This window comes from Balaenoptera acutorostrata, chromosome 1 (assembly GCF_949987535.1).
Source record: "Balaenoptera acutorostrata chromosome 1, mBalAcu1.1, whole genome shotgun sequence".
Lineage (NCBI taxonomy): Eukaryota > Metazoa > Chordata > Mammalia > Artiodactyla > Balaenopteridae > Balaenoptera > Balaenoptera acutorostrata.
Window position 1 is genome coordinate 109,447,162 of NC_080064.1, and position 24,224 is coordinate 109,471,385.

General features: G+C 42.0%; 1 protein-coding gene, 1 long non-coding RNA gene and 1 other non-coding gene across 5 annotated transcripts; 1 reads left to right on the forward strand and 2 right to left on the reverse strand.

The window, feature by feature from the left end:
- Positions 1-2,016: 2,016 nt before the first annotated feature.
- On the forward strand, positions 2,017-15,681 carry MRPS21 (mitochondrial ribosomal protein S21). 3 transcript variants are annotated; one of them, XM_007177981.2, is made up of 3 exons: positions 2,017-2,096; positions 2,556-2,670; positions 15,091-15,681. In XM_007177981.2, the coding sequence occupies exons 2-3, from the start codon at positions 2,588-2,590 to the stop codon at positions 15,269-15,271; spliced, it is 264 nt and encodes an 87-aa protein (XP_007178043.1). In that variant the 5' UTR covers positions 2,017-2,096; positions 2,556-2,587; the 3' UTR covers positions 15,272-15,681. The 3 variants fall into 3 exon arrangements, with proteins under 3 accessions (XP_007178043.1, XP_007178045.1, XP_007178044.1); XM_007177983.3 differs by having other exon boundaries at positions 2,068-2,115; XM_007177982.3 differs by lacking the exon at positions 2,017-2,096 and adding an exon at positions 2,127-2,339.
- Positions 4,243-4,315, reverse strand: TRNAA-UGC (transfer RNA alanine (anticodon UGC)). The gene has a single exon. It is a non-coding gene; the product is annotated as a tRNA-Ala (tRNA).
- LOC103002301 (uncharacterized) lies at positions 11,940-24,206 on the reverse strand. Its single transcript, XR_450606.2, has 3 exons — positions 24,130-24,206; positions 14,727-14,820; positions 11,940-12,270 (listed from the first exon to the last, which is right to left on the reverse strand). It is a non-coding gene; the product is annotated as an uncharacterized LOC103002301 (long non-coding RNA).
- Positions 24,207-24,224: the final 18 nt, after the last annotated feature.

Consider the following 24,224-nt stretch of genomic DNA (forward strand, 5'->3'; position numbering starts at 1 on the left):
AAACAGCACAACTGTGTTCCAATAAAGTTTTTTTTTAAACATCTTTATTGAAGTATAATTGCTTCACAATGGTGTGAAGTTTTATTTACAAAAGCAAGCGTGGAGCTGGATTTGACCGGTAGGCAGTACTTTGTAGACTACTGGTTTAAGTGACTTGTTCAAGGTCATATGCCTCAGTATCAGAATTTGCGTAGAATCCAGATCTCCTGACTTCCAATCCAGTGCTTTACACTATATTATGCTGCTGCCTATATAAGTTATTTTGCATTCAATATATGCTACCTTGTTTTACTATTTATCTTTTATGGCTACTTACTGTCTTTTGGTAGTCCAAGAGTCAGTGGCATGACACAAAGTAGGCATTCAATAAAAGTTTGTTGATAAGCGTAATCATGTCCCAGTCTAGCTCTATTTTGGTACTTTGAACCTGGCTTACTCTAAGGCAGGCTTCAGGGTTTTTTTTGTTTTTTTGTTTTTAGATATTTTTTAAAATAAATTTATTTATTTATCTTTATTTATTTTTGGCTGCATTGGATCTTCGTTGCTGTGCGCAGGCTTTCTTTAGTTGCGGGGGCTACTCTTCCTTGTGGTGCACGGGCTTCTCATTGTGGTGGTTTCTCTTGTTGCAGAGCGTGGGCTCTAGGCACGTGGGCTCAGTGGTTGTGGCTCGCAGGCTCTAGAGCGCAGGCTCAGTAGTTGTGGCGCACGGGCTTAGTTGCTCTGCGGCGTGTGGGATCTTCCCAGACCAAGGCTCGAACCCATGTCCCCTGCATTGGCAGGTGGATTCTCAACCACTGCGCCACCAAGGAAGTCCAGGGCTTCAGTTTTTGTGTGAGTTCTACTAGCATAATTGATGAGGATGCATCTGTGTGTGTGTATGTGCCTCTGTGTTTTAGGGGAGGGAGAACCTTATTACACAGGTACCTGGTTGGGACCTACTTTCTTCTGCGCCTTTCCCTACTGTTTTCCAGTAGCCACTTACAGTAGATCCGAACATATGTGAATAACCATAAAATGATATATATGTAGAAGTAACATACGAATAAAATAAAAGGAAAGCTGTTTCCACAATGAGGAAGAAATAAAAAAGGAGTTGTTTATACTAAGTGTCACTAGGAGACAAATGGGATAGAAGCTGACATAAAAGAGTCTTTGATTCTAAATCTTGCAGGTGTTTCCCAATTCTTTTTTTTTTTTAATTTATATTTTTGTCTGCGTTGGATCTTCGTTGCTGCTCGCAGGCTTTCTCTAGTTGAGGCGAGGGGGGACTACTCTTTGATGTGGTGCACGGGCTTTTCATTGCGGTGGCTTCTTTTGTTGCAGAGCACCGGCCCTAGGCGCGGGCTTATTTGCTCCGCGGCATGTGGGATCTTCCCAGACCAGGGCTCAAACCCGTGTACCCTGCATTGGCAGGCGGATTCTTAACCACTGCGCCACCAAGGAAGTCCCTCCCAATTCTTTCTTCAGTGATTTCACTTTATTTAGTGAAATGTCTGAGAAGGTGATGTTATAGGAATCTGATAGTATGTTCATTTCATTTTTTCCCCTTAGTTTTCAGGCAGATGAAGGGGTAAAGCTCTTTTCCATCCGGAGAAAAGATCTCAAGGAATCTGTCCTTGGCGAAAACAGGAAGCATGCTCAGGAAGCTTCGCCTATTTTTCTTATTTTCCTTCCAGAAAAAGAAATGGATTAAACATCTATTTAAGGTTTAATAGGATTACAGCAGAGATTGGCACCACATTTTAAATCAACTATACTTCAATTGAAAAAAAAAGATTTAATAGGATTAAGTGGTACGGAATCGGGCTGACCTCTGAGGCCGAAGGACGGCGACTCCACGAGAAAGCGAAGAATCTGTTTAGGGCGGAATTTAAGGCAACAAGTATTTCGCTTTGTCAGGTGTTGAGTCCAGACCCGGGGGTTGGCGGTGGTGGGGGAGGATTAGAGAAACAGCCAACCCCGGCCAGCAGGACGGTTGCCATGGTTTCCACGTAGCTTCATTTCCCTTTCAGCCTCTTTGTCTTCGCGCGGCGCTGGAGAACACGCAACTTCCGCTTCCGGTCGGGGCGGGCTTCCAGTCGACCGGGCGCTGAGGGGTGAGGACCTTGTGCGGGGGTAGGATAAAGTGAGGCGGGCGTGGCGGGAGGGCGCGGTTCCTCGAGATTCCCCCCTTCCAAGCACGGAGAGACTGTGTTCCCGACTCCCACCCCAAACCGTCCTGGGACGAGGAGCGGTAGTTGGGAGGGAAAGGAGGCGCCTGCGGCGCGTCCCGGTCTCCCGTGACCGGCCAGATAAATCTCCATGGGGACGCCCTGCTACCGTGTGTCTTCTTCCCTATGGTAGGGTTTGTATTGGCAAAGAGATCGGGTGAATCTTGATAAGAAGTCGCGTATACTTTCTAGGATATGAGGACTTGCACGTGCCCCTGTCGCGCATGTTCCAGGGCCCGTTGCATTTCCAGGCCCTGAATAAGCTACGTCGTTGTGTATTCTGTTGTGTTTCTCTTTATTAGCTGGTCTTTATACTTTACTGCCCCTTTCTCCGTCATACTTTAGGTCCTGCAGACTGAAGACTTAAATCCTAGGTCATGGCAAAACATTTGAAGTTCATTGCCAGGACTGTGATGGTACAGGAAGGGAACGTGGAAGGTGCATACAGGACCCTAAACAGGTAACTGGTTAGGGACCAGAATCATGCCTAGACCAACTCTTGAGAAGTGCGGTGGTTATTCTCTCACTTCCCCTGTCGTAGGTTGTCTCAAACCAGTGCCAGCCCAGGTGTTCACAGCCTTGAAACTTCTCAGACCCTCAGTTTACTATATTAAAAATGAAATTCTTTCCCAAACCTAACTGTGAGGCTTACTTATCAGCAGTCATTCCTTTGATAATGAACCTGAATTCTATCCAAGACTTTAAAAAGAGCCCAAAGGGAAAATCAAGTTATAAAATTGCTAGTAAGCGAAAACATAGTACATGATATATAGAAAGCTGAGTGAGGGATTGGTATGGGACAAGGCAAATGGAAAAGATGAACTCAGATTTGGGATCTTAGAGAAGCAAGCAAGAGATAGAAAAGTGTTACAGGTTCAGAGAAAGGTTAACACAAGCAAAAACATGAAGATGGAAATGAACTGGCTGGAGTGGAGGAGCTGTATTGAAAGGTTTTGAATGCTAGGGTAAGAGGTGTAGAATGACTCTAATAAAGAACGCCTCACAGTTGTGGTTTCTCAAGAAAATAGTTCCTTAAGCTTCCCTTATCACTAGTTGTAAGGATTTTGACTTTCATTTATCATTTTCTCTCCCCAGTGAAGCAGAGTTTGGAGAAACAAATGCTTGTTGAGTTGAATTATCAAATAATTATATGAAAGAGATGTTAATATATGAGCTGGTCCTCTGCCTTAAGGCCACTAAGGTGGTAGCTTTATGTCAGAAGTAAGAGAAGCCTAGGGAGATGAAGTTATATTCCTTGGGTTACAATTGTTGAATGGTGGAAAGAAGCATAAATCACATTTTTCTAGTGCAGTGTTCTTTGCTCTGTTCCTACATTATTGACTAGTTTCTCTGGAAATGAAGAGACCTATGGCAGTCACTCTCCAGTTAAGAATCCGTATTTGATTGGGTTTAAATATAAGTGGGGTTCTTGGGGACTGAGAAGGTAAATGAAAGAGAACCAATTCTTATCCAAGCAAAGAGTTCTAGGTATGGAGGGCTGGATGGCAGAAGACCATAGTAAATGAGGACAAAGATGCTGTCAGAAGCTATGTAATTGAGAAGCAGTTGCAGGCTGAGGATGATTTGTATGTGTTTTAAAAGGATCTGGTCTTGGGTCAGCCTCTTTACTTTCAATGACTGTGCATGCCAGTCATATCCTTGGGCAGAAGCTTTTCCTTCTGCATTTTCACTTGTGTGGAAAGTAAAGATAATCAGTTAAGTACAGGGCAGTAAGATAATCCTATTTCATGTTTTTGTATTGCTGTTCATTCCCTACTCTCCTATTTCAGACCTTTAAGTGGCATGTCTGTGGGAGGGTTGAGATGTCTAATGATCTTTCTCTGCCCATATACTGGAAGCACCAAGTGAATGTCTTTATAGAATCTGAAGTGAATTAGCTAGTGAGATGAAATGCTGAATTTGGGGAAAGGAAGTCTTGTAGATTACCTCACCCTTCTTCTGACCTCTTCCTGTAAGTTTTTTGTTTGTTTGTTTGTTTTTTGGTTGTGCAGTGCAGCTTGCAGGATCTTAGTTCCCCAACCAGGGATCGAACCTGGGCCCCCTGCAGTGCAAGTGCAGAGTCCTAACCACTGGACCGCCAGGGAATCCCAGATTTTTTTCTGTATGATTTATTTTGGTGGATTTAGATGGGTCTTCTAACTAGGGTGACTGTGATGTTTGTATTATTAAGGGATGTCAAAGGGCAGCTGTTAACCTGATGGTAAAACAAATTTCCAAAGGCTCAGCTTTAGCTCCCCTCACCTCTTTTATTCTTAAAGAATAACAGAAAAGCAAGAATTTTGTTTTTAGGAAATTAACTACTCTGATGAAGAACCAAAAAATAATTTGTGCAGCATTATTTATTGAACCATTTCTTACAGTTGTATCAAGAAAGTAGCTACAGGGAATTCCCTGGCAGTCCAGTGGTTAGGACTGTGCCCTTCCACTGCAGGGGGCACGATTGGAGGTGGGGGGGGGGTGGGGGCGTGAACTAAGATCCCACATGCTGCATGGCATGGCCACAAGGCCAAAAAAAGAAAGAAAGAAAGAAAGTAGCTACAACTTTAACACTTTTGACCAAAGCCAGGCCTGAAAATAGTTTTCTCACATAAATGAGGCAGCATAACTCAGTGGTTTAGAGCACAGAGCCAACTGACTGGTTCAGCTCCCTGCTGTGCCATTTTTGGGCCTCATAATCTGTGATTAGCTACTTAATGTCTCTGCCTCCGTTTCTTCAGTAAAATGGAACTACTACTAGTGCCCACCTCATAGGGTTGATGTGAGGATTAAGTTAGTAATATAAATAAATTGCTTAGGACAGTGCTTGGCACATAGTAGGCATTATGTGTTAGCTATTATCATAATTTGGAAGTAAATGTAAGGGAGTTTTTACCCTTTTGGTTTTACTTTGTGGGTGATTTGTTTATTCATTTGTTTTGAGAGATTGACAGTTTGCTTTAACTGTTTTTTCTCTTATGCTCCCTGATCATCAAGTTATGCTCAAGGTGGCCTGGAGGTGAAAAAATGAGAAAATAATTTAGCTTTATTTTGTCCTGAGGCTCTAGTTGGCTACTGGTATTGGAATGACTTTTCCTATACACGCTGATACTTTCCAACCAAGGCTTCTTCTCTATATGCTAATGCTAATCTCATTTTGAAATAACAGCATTTATTCCCTCTGTATACACTGCTCCCTCATCCCCCATTTCCACTTACAAAAATTTAAAACCTGAAAAACAAAATATTTCTAACTTCCTGCCTAAAGGAGTTGATCATCTCTCTATTGATGCCAAGTCTGCAGAAAGCATAAGGCCAACTCACCTTCTGAGAGAAGACTGTTCCGCTATTTTTTTGCCTGGGATTGTTCTAATTAACCTGGAAACAAATCTCTGTATCTCCGCCTCTTATGAAATCCTAATTTAGCAAATACCTTTTTATTTAAGCAACATGAGGGTTTTGCTTTTCCTGTTTTTTCTTTTTTTTTTTTTTTTTTTCATTTTATCTGAAAATCTTTCCTGATCCCAGGTGTGGAGTGGGTGTAGGTGAGAAAAAAAGAAATAAATGACAGAAGGTGAGGTGTGTTTGGATACCTTCTGTCATCTGGCCTGGCCTAGTACTATCTCATACCTTCTTGTTCCTGAGAATCTGTTTTCAAATATCTCTAAATTGATTTCTTCCTTCTTTCCTTTCTTCTTCCCTCCTTCCTCCTTTTTGTTAAACAAGAGCCCCATACTTTTAAGATTCTCTTTTTATAGGTGAATTGCAGTTTATGCATACTTTTTTCCTGGGTAGAAATGCTTATTTTAGTCAGAAACAGCAGGAAACTGGTCAGTATAATGCTATGTGGTTTTTGACCCTGCTGCCAATCACCTGGGGGAATCTTTATTTAAAAAAAAAAAAACAAAAAACAGAAACCCTCTTTATGTCAGGGCCCAACCTGAGACTAAATCAATCTCTCGGTGGTGGCGTCTGACCAGCAGCATTTTTTACAATGTCTCATGAGATTTTAATATTCAGCTAGGATTTTAATAGTCTTAAGGGTAGAGACCTATGCTTTTTCATTTGTATATCCCTTGCATTTACCAAAGTGTCAGGTGCATAGAAAGCTCTCAATAAATGTCTACTTAATGAATATAAATGTTCCTTTATCTTCTGTCACTCCCTAAATTTAGTGTTTGTCAAACCTTTCCACTGAAGTATACTTAACAGGAGAGGAGAATGAAGGAACTATAAGGGGTTCTTCCACCACAAGCAAACATGGAATTTCTTTTTTTAATCTCTTTTTAATTAAAATTTTAGGTGATTTTTATTTGTTGTTTTTACGTTTGTTTTAGGGCTAGCACCCCCACCTCCACTGTAGTTAAAGTTGGTCCTCCAGGCAGATGCATTGAATTTATCCAAAGATTTCTGTCTTTGGATAGTACCCTTGGCATTTTATCAAGTATCCTAGGTAAGAAATGTGGTATTACTTTTTCCTCACTTCAGGGATTAAAACACCAACATACGAATAGATTTGGGGGGAAAAACAATTTACATTGCTGAAAAAGAAAAGAATTTGATCAGAAAGGAGAGGCATGGTTAGGCAGAAAAAAAAAAAAGAAGAAATTCTGGTCCCAGACACTCAGGGCCTGAGGTGTGATGATCTCGTTTTAGGCTTCCTTATGAATTTGGAAAATTCGAACTTTGTGACTAAGGTTATCCAGGAAAACAGTGCAAGAAGTGCGTGGTTGGAAGAAGCCAGCTTGGAGCAAGTATTATGGCAGTGATTTTTATAATCTTTGGGGAGGATATGTATTTTGTCAATGTAGATTTATTCTTTAGGAAGCTGCATTTATGTTCCTTTTTACCTTGGAGTGTTAGATATATATCCTTAAATTGTATTTTAGCCTCAGGAGAAAAAAGTGAACAAATATTTTGTTCTTAGGATAGGCAAGGACATTTAAGCATCCAAATGTGAGCAGGTTGGTTCTGGAGTGTCCCAGCCTTCCTATCTGTCAGTCTGTCAGACACAGTAAACACAGTATTTTCTTTCCTTTTTTTATAAATTTATTTATTTTATTTATTTTTGGCTACACTGGGTCTTCATTGCTGCGTGTGGGCTTTCTCTAGTTGCGGGGAGCGGGGGCTACTCTTCATTGTGGTGCACGGGCTTCTCATTGCAGTGGCTTCTCGTTGCGGAGCACAGGCTCTAGGCGCGCAGGCTTCAGTACTTGTGGCTCACGGGCTCTAGAGTGCAGGCTTGGTAGTTGTGGCGCACGGGCTTAGTTGCTCCATGGCGTGTGGGATCTTCCCAGACTAGGGCTCGAACCCATGTCCCCTGCATTGGCAGGCAGATTCTTAACCACTGAGCCACCAGGGAAGCCCAGTATTTTCTTTTTCTTTCATTTTTTTTTTTAAATTTCTTTTATTTATTTATTTATTTTTTGGCTGCGTTGGGTCTTCATTGCTGCATGTGGGCTTTCCCTAGTTGAGGTGAGCGGGGGCTACTCTTTTTTTTTTTTTTTTTTAATTTTTTTTTTTTTTATTTCTTTCGTGTGAGGGCTTTCTCTAGTTGCGGCAAGTGGGGGCCACTCTTCATCGCGGTGCGGGGGCCGCTCTTCATCGCGGTGCGCGGGCCTTTCACTATCGCGGCCCCTCCCGTTGCGGGGCACAGGCTCCAGACGCGCAGGCTCAGTAGTTGTGGCTCACGGGCCCAGTTGCTCCGTGGCATGTGGGATCTTCCCAGACCAGGGCTCGAACCCGTGTCCCCTGCATTGGCAGGCAGATTCTCAACCACTGCACCACCAGGGAAGCCCCGGGGCTACTCTTCATTGCAGTGAGCAGGCTTCTCATTGCGGTGGCTTCTCTTGTTGCGGAGCACGGGCTCTAGGCACAGAGGCTTCAGTAGCTGTGGCACGCAGGCTCAGTAGTTGTGGCTCACGGGCTCTAGAGCGCAGGCTCAGTAGTTGTGGCACATGGCTTAGTTGCTCCGCAGCATGTGGGATCTTCCTGGACCAGGGCTTGAACCCGTGTGCCCTGCATTGGCAGGCGGATTCTTAACCACTGAGGTACCAGGGAAGCCCTTTTTTTTCTTGTATTGAAGTATAGTTACTGTATGATATTATATAAGTTACAGGTGTACAATTTTTTAAAGGTTATACTCCATTTATAGTTATTGTAAAATATTGGCTATATTCCCCACGTTGTACAGTATATTTTTGTAGCTTATTTATTTATTTATTTGGCTGTGCCGTGCAGCTTTGGGGACCTTAGTTTCCTGACCAGGGATCAAACCTGGGCCCTGGCATTGAAAGTGGTGATTCCTAACCACTGGACCGCCAGGGAATTCCTCTTGTAACTTATTTTATACCTAATAGTTTGTACTTCTTAATCCTCTACCCCTATATTGCTCCTCCCCTAACTTCTCCCTACTGGTAACCACTAGTTTGTTCTCTATATCTGTGGGTCTGCTTCTTTTTGTTATTTTCACTAGTTTATTGTATTTTTTATTTTTTTTATTTTTATTTTTATTTTTAATTTTTTATATATTTTTTAATGCTATTCTTGTCTGCTTACATTCTTTTTATGTATGTATGTATGTATGTATGGCTGTGTTGGGTCTTCGTTTCTGTGCAAGGGCTTTCTCTAGTTGTGGCAAGTGGGGGCCACTCTTCATCGCGGTGCGCGGGCCTCTCACTATCGCGGCCTCTCGTTGCCGAGCACAGGCTCCAGACGCGCAGGCTCAGTAATTGTGGCTCACGGGCCGAGTTGCTCCGCGGCATGTGGGATCTTCCCAGACCAGGGCTCGAACCCGCGTCCCCTGCATTGGCAGGCAGATTCTCAACCACTGCGCCACCAGGGAAGCCCTATTGTATTTTTTAGATGCCACATATAAGTGAGATTATACAGTATTTGTTTTTCTCTATCTGACTTATTTCACTTAAGCATAATGCCTTCCAAGTCCATCCAAACACAGTATTTTCTGACACTTTACTTCTTTTCCTCTGGTTTTCCATGATGTCCTCTGGCTGCCTTTTCTGTATATCTCTCTTAAATCCCAGGCTTCTCCTCGTTTCTCTCAGCTTTCTGATAGTTGGTAGTTTAAAAATAAGTTGCATGTTCTGCGGTCTAATTACAACAATAGGTATGAGAGCAAATGAGAGGAGAGGGAGGTGGTTAAAGCTTTAGCATGTTTGGAGCACAGATGTAGTCTTACAAAGGAAACAGCCTATGTGTCTGCACAGTGAGACCACCACAAAATGCTTTTTATATAACCAAGGGCCCTCATTGGTGCCCTGGGATGAAGAGATGGAGAGTGGGGGTCGCTAGGAAGCCCTGCCTGATTGGCTGGCGCCCAAGTAAAGAAAGGCAAGCACACTGGAAGCATGCCCAGTTGACCCCTTTTATTCCTGGTAGGTGAGCTTCTGGGCCCATTGAGTTCTTCTGTGTACATGTTGATCCTGATGTAGGCTGGCTACACTGACATGTGAGTCTGCCACCCCCAAATTCCCCAGCCCAGGCAGCTCAGCTCCTTTTACATAATCTGTTAAACTGGCAGCTGAGTTCTCCTTAAATGTTAGGTTGCCAGGTGCCCAAACTCCAGGCTGATCTCTTTACTCTAAACCTCTTGGTTGACTAGTCCTTGAACTACCTGTGAAAGCAGAAGCATCATTAGTAACACCCTATTTACTTCATGAGTTCTACAAAACTCTTCCTACATCCTTTTTTAGAAATGAGTTGAGTAGATGCCTCTACTGTAGGGATTCTGGAACATTTGAAGATAATCTGTGCTTTTTCAGGATACCTAGAAAGTGCAAGGTAAGGAAGGAGATCCTCACCTGGCACCTTGGAATTTATTTGGTTTGTGTTTTGAAAATAGAACCATCCAAGGAACACCATTTAGCAACCCCATCATTATGTTGGGGGCCACCGATCTTTTCATTTTTTTCCCCTCCTCTACTCTTATATTCCTTTGGTACTTTTTTCTTGTCTGTCTTTTCTGCCTGACCACACAGGCACTTACTTGGTAAGATGATCACTTCTGTTTCAGAACCCTTTTGAAACTCCAGTAGGATACCTGAGTATGTTTCTAAACTCCTCCTCCTTTTGCTGTTTTCTTTCATACTACTTTAAACTGTCTTTGTCATTCCAGTAGGCTCTTCTTCCTAGGTGAAGTCATATCTAGGGTCTCTGTTCTTTTCATAGTCTCTCCTCAAATCCAGTCTCCTTGCCCTTTTTATATTTCCAGTCTTTCCCTTTCAGGCACTTTTTTTTTTCTGTTTTTTCTCTAATATACTAGTCTCTAGTCCAAAAAGTGGCCTTCATTAAATAGCAGTAAACAAGGTCTAGACAGAAATAATACTTAATTGTTTGGATCAGTTCTTTTCCCTTAGTGTGCCATGTCTTCTTGGCTTGCATCTTTTCACTCTAATTAAGGAGCCTGGCCCAGCTCTTTCCTCCCTCATTTTTCGCTTTGCCCATGGGCACCGCAATAATTTGTCTTTCAAACCTCAGTGGTTTTTGTTTGAGAAGCAGAGTGCTATTATAGAGCACTGCACTAAAGACCTGAATTCTACTGCTAGCTCCATTTTGTGATCTTGGGCAGGTCAGCCTCTCTAAACTTCAGTTTTCTAATCTGTAAAGAGACGACGGGAACTCCCCTGGTGGTCCAGTGGTAAGATCCCGCATGCCGTGTGGTGCAGCCAAAAAAAAAAAAAAAGATGACATTACCTGTTTAATCAGTTTCATAGGATAATGATCAGGATCATGGATATGAAAATGCTATCTAAAGTCTAATGTGCCATTTTAGTAAAGGTAACATTGAGGCCTTCTGAGCTAATATTCCCAAGAACTGTGTCTGTTAGAAAGTAACTTAATCCCTTGAGCTGTAGACATTTGTCAGTCACCAAGAGGATTCATTTTTGTCATACATTTACTGATATTTGCTCTTTGCCAAGTATTATATTAAATGCAAAAATGAAAGACTTAATCTCTAACCTTAGCACACAACCCAGTAAGGGAGATTTTAAAAACTAAAAAACTAAACATGACTAAATATAATACTGTCTGATCAGTCCTTTAAAAGTGTGTACTGTGGCATTGGTTCTCCCTGGACCATTAGCAGCAAAATCACTTGGGAACTTGTTAGAAATACAGATTCACGGGCCCCACCCTAGACCTATGGAATCAGAAACGAGGTGGCACAGCAGTCAGTGCTTTAACAAGTTTTACAGGTGACTGTTGCATGAGTCTCAAAGTTTGAGAACCACTGTGCATTGGGAACAGAGGGAAGGAGTGATTAATATCTCCTGGACGAGTTTATAAATGTCGTTACCCATTGATTTGTGCCTTTGAAGAATAAATAGCCTTTCATAAAACAGAAAAAGAAAGGAATCATATTCTCAGCGAACATTATGAACAAATGTAAAAAATAGATGTGTAGTGTGTTTGGAAAACACCTAGTTCAATATGACTAGACGTAGGCTTTTTAGGGCAAGTTATTAAAGATAAAGCTAGAGCGAGAGGGTGAAGCTCAATTGTTTAGGACTTTGAGCTTAGACTAGTGGTTCCCAAATTTATCTGCACATTGCAATTACCTAGGGAACTTAACAAACCCTGCCCATGTCCCTCCCCACTTGTGACTTAGCTGGAATTTTTAAAAGATCCCCAAGTGATTCTAATGTGCAAACAAGTTTGGGAACCACTGGCTTAGACTATTTTATTTACTGGGAAAGATTTTTTAACATCAGAGTACACAATCTGATTTATTTTTTATAAATTTATTTATTTTATTTATCTATTTTTGGCTGCATTGGGTCTTCGTTGCTGCGTGCAGGATTTCTCTAGTTGCGGCGACCGGGGGCTACTCTTTGTTGCGATGCGCAGGCTTCTCATTGCAGTGGCTTCTCTTGTTGGGAAGCACGGGCTCTAGAGCGCAGGCTCAGTAGTTGTGGCACACAGGCTTAGTTGCTCTGCGGCATGTGGGATCTTCCCAGACCAGGGCTCGAACCCGTGTCCCCTTCATTGGCAGGCGGATTCTCAACCACTGCGCCACCAGGGAAGTCCCACAATCTGATTTATGCTTTAGGACAATAATTGGTATAGGGAGGGAAAATGGAAATAGGGAACCTGTTTATCCTTTACAATTCAAATAAGGTATCCTTTAGGAAGCTTTCATAACCACCTTCTTAACAAGTACAGATTATATACCTCTCCTGTGTGCTTCCCTTATCTTTGCATCTATCACATTCTATTGTAATTCTTACATAATTGTTTTCTCTACTAGACTGCAAGGGTAGAGAACTATGCCTAAGTTTGTTTTCTATCCTCGGCATTTAACACAGTGTCTGGTACAGAGTTGGGATTCCATAAATACTTTTTGATTAAATGACCAGTTAGATGATTATTAGATGATTATTTCAGTACAGGTATAAGGACCATAATTAAAGCTGTAGCCATAGGGAAAGGAGAGAAGGAAAAGATCTAAGAACTATTTCAGGTTATAGAATGTATAGGATATTGTAAATGTGTATAGGATATTGTAAGTGTGTATATGATATTGTAAATGTGTGTGTGTGTAAATGTGTGTGTATATACCCAGTGTATAACCCCACTGGAGACCAATTAAATCAGAATCTCTGAGGAATGGGACCGAGGCATGAATACTTTTTAAAGGCTCTTCAGGAAATGATTCCATTGTGCACAGGGTTGAAGCCCATGGTAAAGTTTAAGGGAATCATGGAGAACCAAAAAGGAGGAGGTTTACAGTCAGAATCTGGAGGGATACCAACAGTTAAGGGTAAATTAGGAAGAAAGCCAGCAATGGAGACCCTTTTGTGGGCCAAGATACTGAGTCTTTGGTGCCCTACTTTTCTTTGGCTGCGTTGGGTCTTCATTGCTGCGCGCAGGCTTTCTCTAGTTGCGGCGAGTGGGGGCTACTCTTTATTGCGGTGTGTGGGCTTGTCATTGCGGTGGCTTCTCGTTGTGGAGCACGGGCTCTAGGCGTGTGGGTTTCAGTAGTTGCAGCATGTGGGCTCAGTAGTTGTGGCACGTGGGTACTACAGCGCACAGGCTTCAGTAGTTGTGGCATATGGGCTCAGTAGTTGTGGCTCACGGGTTCTAGAGCGCAGGCTCAGAAGTTGTGGCACACAGGCCTAGTTGCTCCGTGGCATGTGGGATCTTCCTGGACCAAGGATTGAACCTGTGTCCCCTGCACTGGCAGGTAGATTCTTAACCACTGTGCCACCAGGAAAGTCCCCTGGTGCCCTACTTTTCTATTGTACAACTCTCGTGTTGGATCCACATGACTTCGGGCATGACTGTGTTTTCAGCAGAACCTGAATTATCTACTCCTCCCACTTCTGGGAGTTGGCAACAATTCCCTTGCCTCCCATCTCCCTGCCACTAAAACCTAGACAAACTGATCTTACAAATCAGCAGGAGCCTAGGAGAGGATCCCAAAGGACAGTGGTTCCCATGTCTATTCACATTTGTAATGTACCCAAAGCTCAAATCTTTTCAAGTACATGTTCAATCTATTATTGTTATAGGGTTTCCCACTGAGCAGAAGTAGCTGGTAGTTTCTCTTATTTTTATTTCCTTTTGCTGTCCCCCTTCCAGTTATAATAGCCATGTCTCAATTTCTCTACCTCCAATTGTGTTTTTGACTTACTTTTTACATGTAATGAAAGGAAAGGGTAGGCAGGAATGGGGTCATGCAAAACAGTGCCAGGATGGAGGGCAGTAGCAGCAGGTGCCTCTAGACCTCCTCAGGACCAACTGATGATGGGTTGAGAGGGAGAGACAAGTTGCAGACTGGAGCCAGAGCTCTCAGGAGCCCAGGGATAAGGTAGGTTATAGAATAAACCCCCGTGTCCTCTTGGCTCAGTGAGAACAAAGAGGTTAGTTTGAATTAAGCATGTTATGAATCCAAGAGAAACTGTGTTGTAAGGAATTAGGTGGGCAGGAAAAAAACAAATTGAACTAAATTAAGATTAATAAAATACGGTTTCTGCCTTCAGGGGTTATTAGTCTAATGAGGTAGACATTTGTATAAATAACTAACAGAATGGCAAAATGAAATAATCTCTAAATAGGTATACAACAAAATAAATTATTTTCTCTAAGAAGATGAGAAAGCTTTTGTGGAGAGATGGCATCTGGATTTAGCATCAAAAAGATGTGGAAAATCTCAGGTTGGCATCTACAGGTTGGGGATGGCATTCTAGGCTGAGGAAGCAGCGTGAGTAAAGACTTGGTATTAATATGTGTTCAGGGAGTAGTCAGTAAAGTAGTGTGGTTGGAGCATGTGGTACATGGAAAAATGATGGTTGAGGCTGTTATTTTAATGCTCCCATTTGTGTCACTGGTGTGATAAGGGCCTCTTCTTTCCCTGTATTAAGTGGGCCCAGATATTTCTCAGACTTACAGACTTCAGCTGCATCAGCTCTTAAACACAGTAGGGGTGGAACTACATTCTCCACTAAGGACCACGTCGGAATCACCCCTAGTTATTTTTTCCTACTGCAAATGACTTACCCCATTTGAAAATTCTGAACTGGCCCCTTGGTTGAGACTCACTGCCATAGGGAGCCACTGTTCTTTTGGGACTGTGCCATAGCCCTCAGGTGTGCTGTGGTAGAAGAAAAAAAAGGTTGAGAACATGACCATGACTATAAACTCCCCAAGAGCAAGGACTATATAATTAATTGCCTTTTTATTTCCCCACATATTACTCTTTGGTGCCTGGCCTCTATATGTTGGCAGTTAATGCTGTATTGTCACCATTTCACACCATTCTTACAGACACCAGTTATTTGGTCAGTTGACTTCTAATCATTGTGAAACTGGAAAAGAACAATAATGAGCCTAAGCCTCTAACTTCATTCCTGTCTTTATACAGAATCCTTACCATGGATGGGCTCATTGAGGACATAAAGCGACGGCGATACTACGAGAAGCCTTGCCGCCGGCGACAGAGGGAAAGCTATGAAACCTGCCGGCGAATCTACAACATGGAAATGGCTCGCAAGATCAACTTCTTGATGCGAAAGAATCGGGCGGATCCATGGCAGGGCTGCTGAGGCCTGTGACTAGGAGGCCCCATGTGAAAATCCTTATCCAGCTGTCTCCACCTCTTTTCTTTCTCCCACCCCATTTTCTCTTACCTTTCTTACAATAAACTCAATCACATATATGCAAGAAGGCCTGCATATATAGAAGCAATCCCACTAGTCAGCAATGGACACTTTCTTGTATTAAGTCAAAGAGAAACCGAGTCCAAAAGTAGTCTGGGAGTAGAATGGTGGTTGTCAAGGGCTGGTGTTGGGAGGAGGGGAATGGGAAATTATTGTTTAATGAGAGCAGAGTTTCAGTTTGGGAAGATGAAAAAGTTCTGGAGGTGGATAGTGGTGATACTTGCACAACAACGTGAATGTACTTAATGCCACTGAACTGTACACTTAAATGATTAAAATAAATTTTATGTTTTGTATATTTTACTGTAATTTTTTTAAAATATTTATTTATTTATTTGGCTGCGCCAGGTCTTAGTTGCAGCACACAGGATCTTCGTTGCCGCATGCGGGATCTTTAATTGTGGCATGAGGGATCTAGTTCCCTGACCAGGGATCGAATCTGGGCTCCCTACATTGGGCGCATGGAGCCTTAGCTGCTGGACCACCAGGGAAGTCCCTATATTTTATTGTAACTTTTTAAAAAGTAGTCTGAAGTGGGAAATTTTTCTAAAATGTAGTGGAATATATCTACTGTGTCTAATTTTTATGAAACCCAAAGCAAGATCTTATTATTGAAAAAGGATCTATTCCTCTTTACTGAAGTGCCTTCCAACTGTTAGGTAAAAGGAAGAGGAAACGTATATATTTGGAATAAATTCTAATTCAGAAACACCCATCAACCAGGGTAGAGAGCTGAAACCCTTCCCCAAAGGAATCCTTAAGACAATCTAACATTCACCCCTGTTTTGTCTTTCCTGTGGTTTTCCTAAAGGAGGCTAGTGGAGGGTTGGTGGAAAAGAAAGCAGTAGATGGATGGTAGGAAAGAGAGAATGGGGGAGTGTTAAGAGAAAGAAGGGCACAGAGCCTGAAATACCTACAGCAGTGGTTCTCAAAGTGTGATCTTCAGATCAGTAGCATCACCTGAGAAACTGCTAGAAATGCAAAATTTGGGACCCTACTTTAGACCTTCTGAACTGGAAATTCAGGTTGAAGCCTGTCATGGCAATCTATTTTAACAAGCCCTGCAGGTGATTCTGATGCAGGCTGAAATTGGAGAACCATTGCCCTATAGTACTCAAAAGAGATTCCAGGTGGAGGTCTCAACTACCACCCCTACCTCTCCTTAACAGGCATTCCTGGGCATGGGACTCTTGACAGCTGGGGCATCTCACCACTGTGGGAAGACCAGCTGCTCTGCTTCCTCTCCTGCTGTGTTTCCTCTGATCTTGGTCCCCTAACAGCCATGCCTGCTAGTATAAGGAGAGTTGGTGCCAACCCCTGTAGGAGAATGCAGAGGGTAGGTGGAAGTGGCTAGCCCACCTCTCCTCACCCTGAGTGGAGCCCACTCAGCATAGTGTTAAAAAAGGAAGTAAACAGAGCCGACTGCCAAGCCTCCTATCTCTCCAGATTACTAGTGTTCAAATATTGCCCCCTTGTGGTACAGTAGCGTGGCTTCAGATTTCTTCTAGTCTTAATTCTGTCTTCAGTGTCTTTTTCTCTCTTTCACAGTAACCATACTTACTGATGAAACAGCAGATATGATGGAACCAGTGTACCTTGTTTCTCAGGGCTTGATTGTCTGTCTTCCACTCATCAGGAATAAGGCCCATGGTGAATAAATCATATTATTGGGCACAACATAGAAACAGCTTATAAATTGAAGATGTGGTCCTTGCCCTCTAGAAACTTACATCGTGGTTTGAGAAATTCTATATACAGACTGTCTTCAACTCTGTTACTTTTGTACAACCTCATTTTAATAAGTTAACAAATTAGACATTGATACTTCTGAATCACCTTTCAATCTCTGAATTTGGTCTTCAGTACATTACTTTTGAATGATTTTGAGCCACAGCATGGTATCACCTGTTGCCAATTGCTGTTGCTAAAGAATAAAGACCTGGCTTCTGCCAAAATGGTAGGGTATGTTTGTGATAGCAGAACTAGGTCTGTTACTTGGCAGCTTTTCTCTGAGGCTAAAGTTGCTTCTGTCTTCTCTCCAAAATACTAAGGGGTGGCTAAGGTCTGGAATTCGTCTCTGAAATTATCCCCTGCTTGTCCTAATCTCCAGTCCTGACCACTGTCCATGTTCCCTGGAGCAGTGAACAATGATGGGTTGTAGCAGGTAGCCAGCTGAAAAGGCCTCGTGTGTGAGAAGGGGGTAGCTGGCTGGGTGAGGTCCCAATCAGCCTGTGCTGTCATGGAAGGAAGAAAAACCTTCCACTCCCTGCTCTGGGAAGCTAGAAGATACCTCATGGTCACTTAATGAGTGGGGATTGCCCTAATCTTTTTATTCCTGCATCAGCTTCAGGAGAGGGGTGCTTTAGTATTTACACAGTTACAGGGCAATAGATACGATACCTCCTACCTTGATCTTAGGCACCTATGACATCTCTTAGATGTCCACTGGATTACCTCTGTCAGGCACGTTTAGTACTCTGGAAACAGGTACCCCTTTAAAATTGGACTCTGTTGAGTAACTTTGACATTGTACTTTAAAGTTTTCAGAAGTGCACTAAGTACAAAATAAGTTTGCCTATATGTTAACTGAAAATACTAAGGAATAACTACTCACTGTATACAGTTAAGTCCCCGACATACAAACCGTCAAGTTGCGAACTTTTAAAGATGTGAATGTGCGTGCCAGCCCCTGTATGCCAGCTGTTGTACTGTACTACTGTACTTTTCAAGGTACTATACTGTAAGATTTAAAATGTTTTATTTTTTGTGTTTATGTACATATTATTTGTGTGAAAAGTATTATAAACCTATCACAGTACAGTACTATATAGCTGATTGTGTTAGTTGGGTACCTAGGCTAACTTTGTTGGACTTATGAACAAACTGGACTTACGAACGTTCTCTTGGAACGGAACTCGTTCATATGTAGGGGACTATTACTTCAGACTGTATTAAATGTAGGTAGTTGAAGGAAAAGGAAAAGACTGGAGCTTCTAGTATGTGCCAGCTACCTTATATGCATAGTTTTTTACAGTCAAAAAGATCTAGATGCAGGGACTTCCCTGGTGGTCCAGTCGTTAAGACTCCTCACTCCCAGTGCAGGGGGCCCGGGTTCGATCCCTGGTTAGGGAACTTGATCCTGCATGCCGCAACTAAAGATCCCACATGCCACAACTAAAGATCCTGCATGCTTCAGCTAAGATCCCACATGCCACAACGAAGATCCTGCACACGGCAATGAAGATCCCACGTGCTGCAACTAAGACCCAGTGCAGCCAAATGCATAAATAAATATTTTAAAAATATATAACATGAAGTTTACCATTTTAACCATTTTTAAATGTACAATTGACTGTTGTTATGTAACTATTACCACTATATATTTCCAAAACTTTTTCATCACCTGAAATAAACTAACCATTAAGCAATAATTTCCCACCCTCCACCCCCTGCCTCCCCATAGCCCCTGGTATTTGTCTATTCTATTTGTCTATTCTAGATACTTCATATAAGTCAGATCATACAATATTTGCCCTTCTGTGTCTGGCTTATTTCACTTAGCATATTTTCAAGGTTTATCTATGTTGTACCATGTATCAGAAATTCATTCCTTTTTATGGAGGAAAAATATTCCATTGTGTATATATATATATATATATATATATATATATATATATATATACACACGTGTGTATATATATATATGCCACATTTTGCTTATTCATTCATGTCATCGAACACTTGGGTTGCTTCCACCTTTTCACTAATGTGAATAATGCTGCTATGAACATGGATGTACAAGTATCTCTTTGAGACCCTACTTTTAGTTCTTAGGGTATATACCCAGAAGGAGAATTGCTGGATTACAGAGTAATTCTATTTTCTGAGAAACCACCATGCATTTTTCCATAGTGGTTGCACCATCTTACATTCCCACTAACAGTGTGCAGGGTTCCAATTTCTCCATATCCTTGTCAACCCTTGTTATTTTCTGGGTTTTTTGATAGTAACCAACCTAATGGATGTGAGGTGGTATCTCCTTGTGATTTAGATTTTTATTTCCCTAATGACTAATGATGTTCAGCATCTTTTCATGTGCTTTTTGGCCACCTGTATATCTTCTTTGGAGAAATGTGTAGTTAAGTCCTTTGCCCATGTTTTAACTGGGTTATTTGTTTTTTGTTGAGTTATAGGAGTTCTCTATATATTCTATACATTAATCCCTTATTATACATATGACTTGCAAATATTTTCTCCCATTCTGTGGATGACCTTATCTCTCTCTTGATGCTGTCCTTTGATGCACAGAAGTTTTTAATTTTGAAGTCCAATTTATCTATTTTCTTTTGTTGCTGTGTTTTTGGTGTTAGGTCCAAGAAATCATTGCCAAATTCAATGTCATGAAGATTTTCCCGTTTCCTTCTAAGACTTTTTATAGTTTTTGCTCTTAAGTTTAGGTCTTTGATCCACTTTGGGTTAATTTTTGTATATGGAATGAGGAAGGGGTCTCATTCTTTTGCATGTGGATATCCAGTTTTCCCTCCACCACCTGATGAAAGACTGTCCTTTTTCCATTGCATGGTCTTGACACCCTTTAAAAAATTCAACTGACCGTGGACTTCCCTGGTGGCACAGTGGTTAAGCATCTGCCTGCCAATGCAGGGGACACGGGTTTGAGCCCTGGTCCGGGAAGATCCCACATGCCGCGGAGCAACTAAGCCCATGTGCCACAACTACTGAGACTGCGATCTAGAGCCCGCAAGCCACAACTACTGAGCCCACGTGCCACAACTACTGAAGCCCACACGCCTAGAGCCCATGCTCCACAACAAGAGAAGCCACCTCAATGAGAAGCCCGCGCACCGCAACAAAGAGTAGCCCCCACTCGCCACAACTAGAGAAAGCCCACGTGCAGCAACAAAGACCCAACGCAGCCAAAAAAAAAACCAAAACAAAACAACAACTGACAGTATGTGTGAGGTTTATTTCTGGGCTGTCTAATCTATTCTGTTGATCTATATGTCCATCCTTATGCCAGTGTCACACTAAATATGTTTTGTTTTCTGTTGTCATTTTTTTAAATCTATTTTATTTTTGGCTGCATTGGGTCTTCGTTGCTGCGCGGGCTTTCTCTAGTTGCGGCGAGTGGGGGCTACTCTTCGTTGTGGTGCGTGGGCTTCTCAATGCGATGGCTTCTCTTGTTGCGGAGCACGGGCTCTAGGCGCGCGGGCTTAGTAGTTGTGGGGCACGGGCTTAGTTGCTCCATGGCATGTGGGACCTTCCCGGACCAGGGCTCGAAACTGTGTCCCCTGCATTGGTAGGCGGATTCTTAATCACTGCACCGCCAGGGAAGTCCCTAAATATGTTTTATAACTTACATTTAATCCTCACAATACTCTTTTAAAGTAGAGACTTATTCTCATTTTATAATTGGGGAAACAACCTCAGAAAAATTTATTACCTGAAGGAATCACAGAATCACAGCTAGTAACTGAGAGACTAAGATTTAAACCCATCTGATTCCAAATATTGGAAATAAAATCAGTTCCTAAAAAAAAAGAAAATCCCTATGGGGAATTGAATCCAGGTAGTTAAAAGCACTGAAACTAAATTTACAACTCTGCAGGGTTGGAACTCATTAACCCATTCAACAGACTTTCTGGAGTGACTACTTATGTGAGACATTGGTTTTAGGTGCTGTAGATACAATGAGGAAACTGAGGCATGAATTAGTTGAGCAAGAAGCACCCTCAGTTTGCTACTCAAAGCCAGGATTTATTCATTGTTTCATGCTGCACCATCAGGGAAGGTAGATTTTGGTACATACTTCTCAAGCTTATTAAAAACCAGATTTTAAATACAAAAATCTGGTGCTCCCTGGGAAATTCTAATAACCTCCCTAGAGAATAACTGCATTTTCCAGTGAACCTACTATCTAAGAAAACGTCTTATAATTTTCATTTCTGTCATTTGTAATCTGGAAATAACACTTTTTTTTGAATTTTCCATGTATAAAATTGTGTCAATTTTTGGGCATGCTTTTTCCAAACTATTCTTCACCCACACACAATGCTTTTCAGAAACACTGGTTAAAAGGGCATTTAAAGTAGGTTTAAAGCCTCATTTTGAAGAAAGGGAAAAATACAGGGTTATTGGTAGAATGAGAAAAACATTGAGCCCTTACTATGCCTGGCACTATCCTAGGTCCTGGAGATACAATGTAACACAATTCCTGTCTGTAAGGAATTTCCATCCTTTTTTTTTTTGCAATCACATTATTATTTCAGGCAAGATCATCAATGAATGCTAAAATTAGAAGGTGAAAATTTGATGAGAAACGTGACATTTATGTAGTCACCAAGCATCTCCCCCATATTCATTTTTTTTTTTTTTTTTTTTGGCCGCATCTTGTGGCATGCAGGATCTCAGTTCCCTGGTCTCAGTTCCTGGACCCGGGATCGAAACTGCGCCCCATGCAGTGGAACCATGGAGTCTTAACCATGGACTGCCAGGGAATTCCTAGTAATTTCCATTCTTTAGGACACCAGACTTCAGCAGGTTCTGAGGCCTGTAAGATCCACTGCTAAAAAAGATCTGTACTTTAATTCAACAAATATTTAATTGTGCCAGGTGGTATTGTAGGCATTTAAGATATATCAATGAACAATGATTCCTGCCTTTATGGAGTTGACATTCTAGCAGAGGGAGTCAGATGATAAGCAATAAATATAATAAAATTACCTAGTACTAGTACCATAAGTGGTGATAAATACTATGGAAAAAGAAAAAAGGAAAAAAAAATGGGATAGTTAACTGTGCCAAGCAGACTTCGGAATTAAATAGGGTGGTTGGGGAAGACTTCTCTGAGGTTAATTTTGAATAAAAATCTGAAGGAGTGAGGGAGCAAACCATGCATATATCTGGATGAAGAGCAATTCAGGCAGAAAGCAACAAGTGCAAAGGCCTTGAGGTGAAATTATGCTTGGCATGTTCAAGGAACAACAAGAGGTAAGATCCTGGAGGTGAATGAGTGAAGGAAAGAGTAGTAGGTGAGATCACAGAGATAATGGAGTGGGGCAGATCTTGTAGGGCATTTTGCTCTGAGTGCTATGTAAAGCCAGTGGATAGTTTTGAGCAGGGAAGTGATATAACCTTTCTGATGTGTTAACATGATGATGGCTACTGTGATGAAACTAGACTAAGTGAGGACAAGGTGGAAGCAAGAGAAAGCAGTAAGACTACTAAAATAATCCAAGCATAAAGGTGATAGTAGTGTAGGGTGGTGAGAAGCAGATGGTTTCTGTATATATTCTGAAAGTAGGGCCAATGGAACTTGCTGATTGGCTGGAGAAAAAGAGGGGTTGAGGATGACTGAGATTATTGGCCTGCATAACTGTCAACTGAAAGAAAAATGCACAACATGAGAGCTGTGAGTTTAGTTTTATACAGGGTCTTACTGAGGGAGACACATGTTCAAGAAGCACTTGAAATGTGTTCCATCAGACTACAAAATGGGGGAGGCTTATAAAGGCAAAAACCACAAGGTTACAGTTAGTTACATGAGTTCTTTATCAAGAATTATAATTGGAGCTGGCAAGAAGTAAGGGTGCTTGTTTTGGGGGGGTTTTTTTTGGCTGCACCACACGGCTTACACAATCTTAGTTCTGAACCCAGGCCCTGGCAGTAAAAGCGCCAAGTCATTATCACTGGACCGCCAGGAAATTCCCAAGGGTGCTTGTTAAATAAGGGTTGGTTGGGGTCCGAATTGGTTGCACAGTTACAAGGGGAGACCTTGAGACCATAAGGCTGCAGTGGCATGTGTTGTTCTGAATATGACCAGTGGTGTCCTTGGGTTCTGTACAGTTCAAAGAAAGTTCAAGTTCTCAGTGGGGCAGAATTGTGTCTGAGACCAGATCCTCAATGGCCTCCCAACTCCATTTTTGTATACCTGAACTGTGGTTACTCCACTATAATTTCAATTTGTCATCAACTGTAAGAATATGGTTGCCATTAACTGAGATGAGGAAGACTGTGTTGGGAGCTGGTTTTTGGGGATGGTGGTGGTTAGAATCAGAAGCTTAGTTTTCATCATGTAAGTTTAGGATGTCTACTATACATTTATGTAGCCAACTGGATATATTATTATATACCAAGTAGCTTTATTGAACTCTGTGAGAAGCACTGTCACTCTTGTCTTCACAGCAACGCTATGAGGTGGATTTTTTTTTTACAAGTGAGGAAAGAGGGCTTAAGTAACTTGCCTAATGTCGCAGCTAATGAGTGGGAGAGCTGGAATACAAATACAGACACTTTGGCTTTAAAACTCGTGCTCTTGCTTAATCATTAAGTAATACTGAATCTCAGTGGATGCCTGACACATAGCAATAGACACTCGGTAGTTATTTGTTGCGTGAATGAATGGAAGAAAAAACAGTAGAGGAGGGGTGGGCTACTATCTTCAGAGTCCTCCTACACTCGTTTTCTTTCTGGGTGATCTCTGGCACCACTGCGAAGTTAGGGAAAAAGGCTAAGGAGGGGGCGGGGGGCGGCTAATGCTAGTGATCACGACTCTCGCAGGGTTTACTTTCTACCACAAAGTCCAGGTTTAGCCCAAACGCAGAAGCCCCGTTTTTAGTTCTAGCATGACCTTAGCGCACTTATTCTCCACACTAGGAATCCTATAAGCAGCCCAATTTATGCTTCAGGGAACATTAACTTTGCAATAACCTAGTTAACAGATTTACCTGGGGAAACCGAAGGAGGCAAGGAACTCACAAGCGGAAAACTTTAGGGCGCCGCCACGCAGGCGCTCCGCCGCCGGGAAAGTACCCACTACGGC

Coding starts and splice junctions, on each gene's coding strand:
- MRPS21 (XM_007177981.2), top strand. CDS start 2,588: ATGGCAAAACATTTGAAGTTCATTGCCAGGACTGTGATGGTACAGGAA. Junction 2,671..15,090: donor GCATACAGGACCCTAAACAG/GTAACTGGTTAG, acceptor GTCTTTATACAG/AATCCTTACCATGGATGGGC.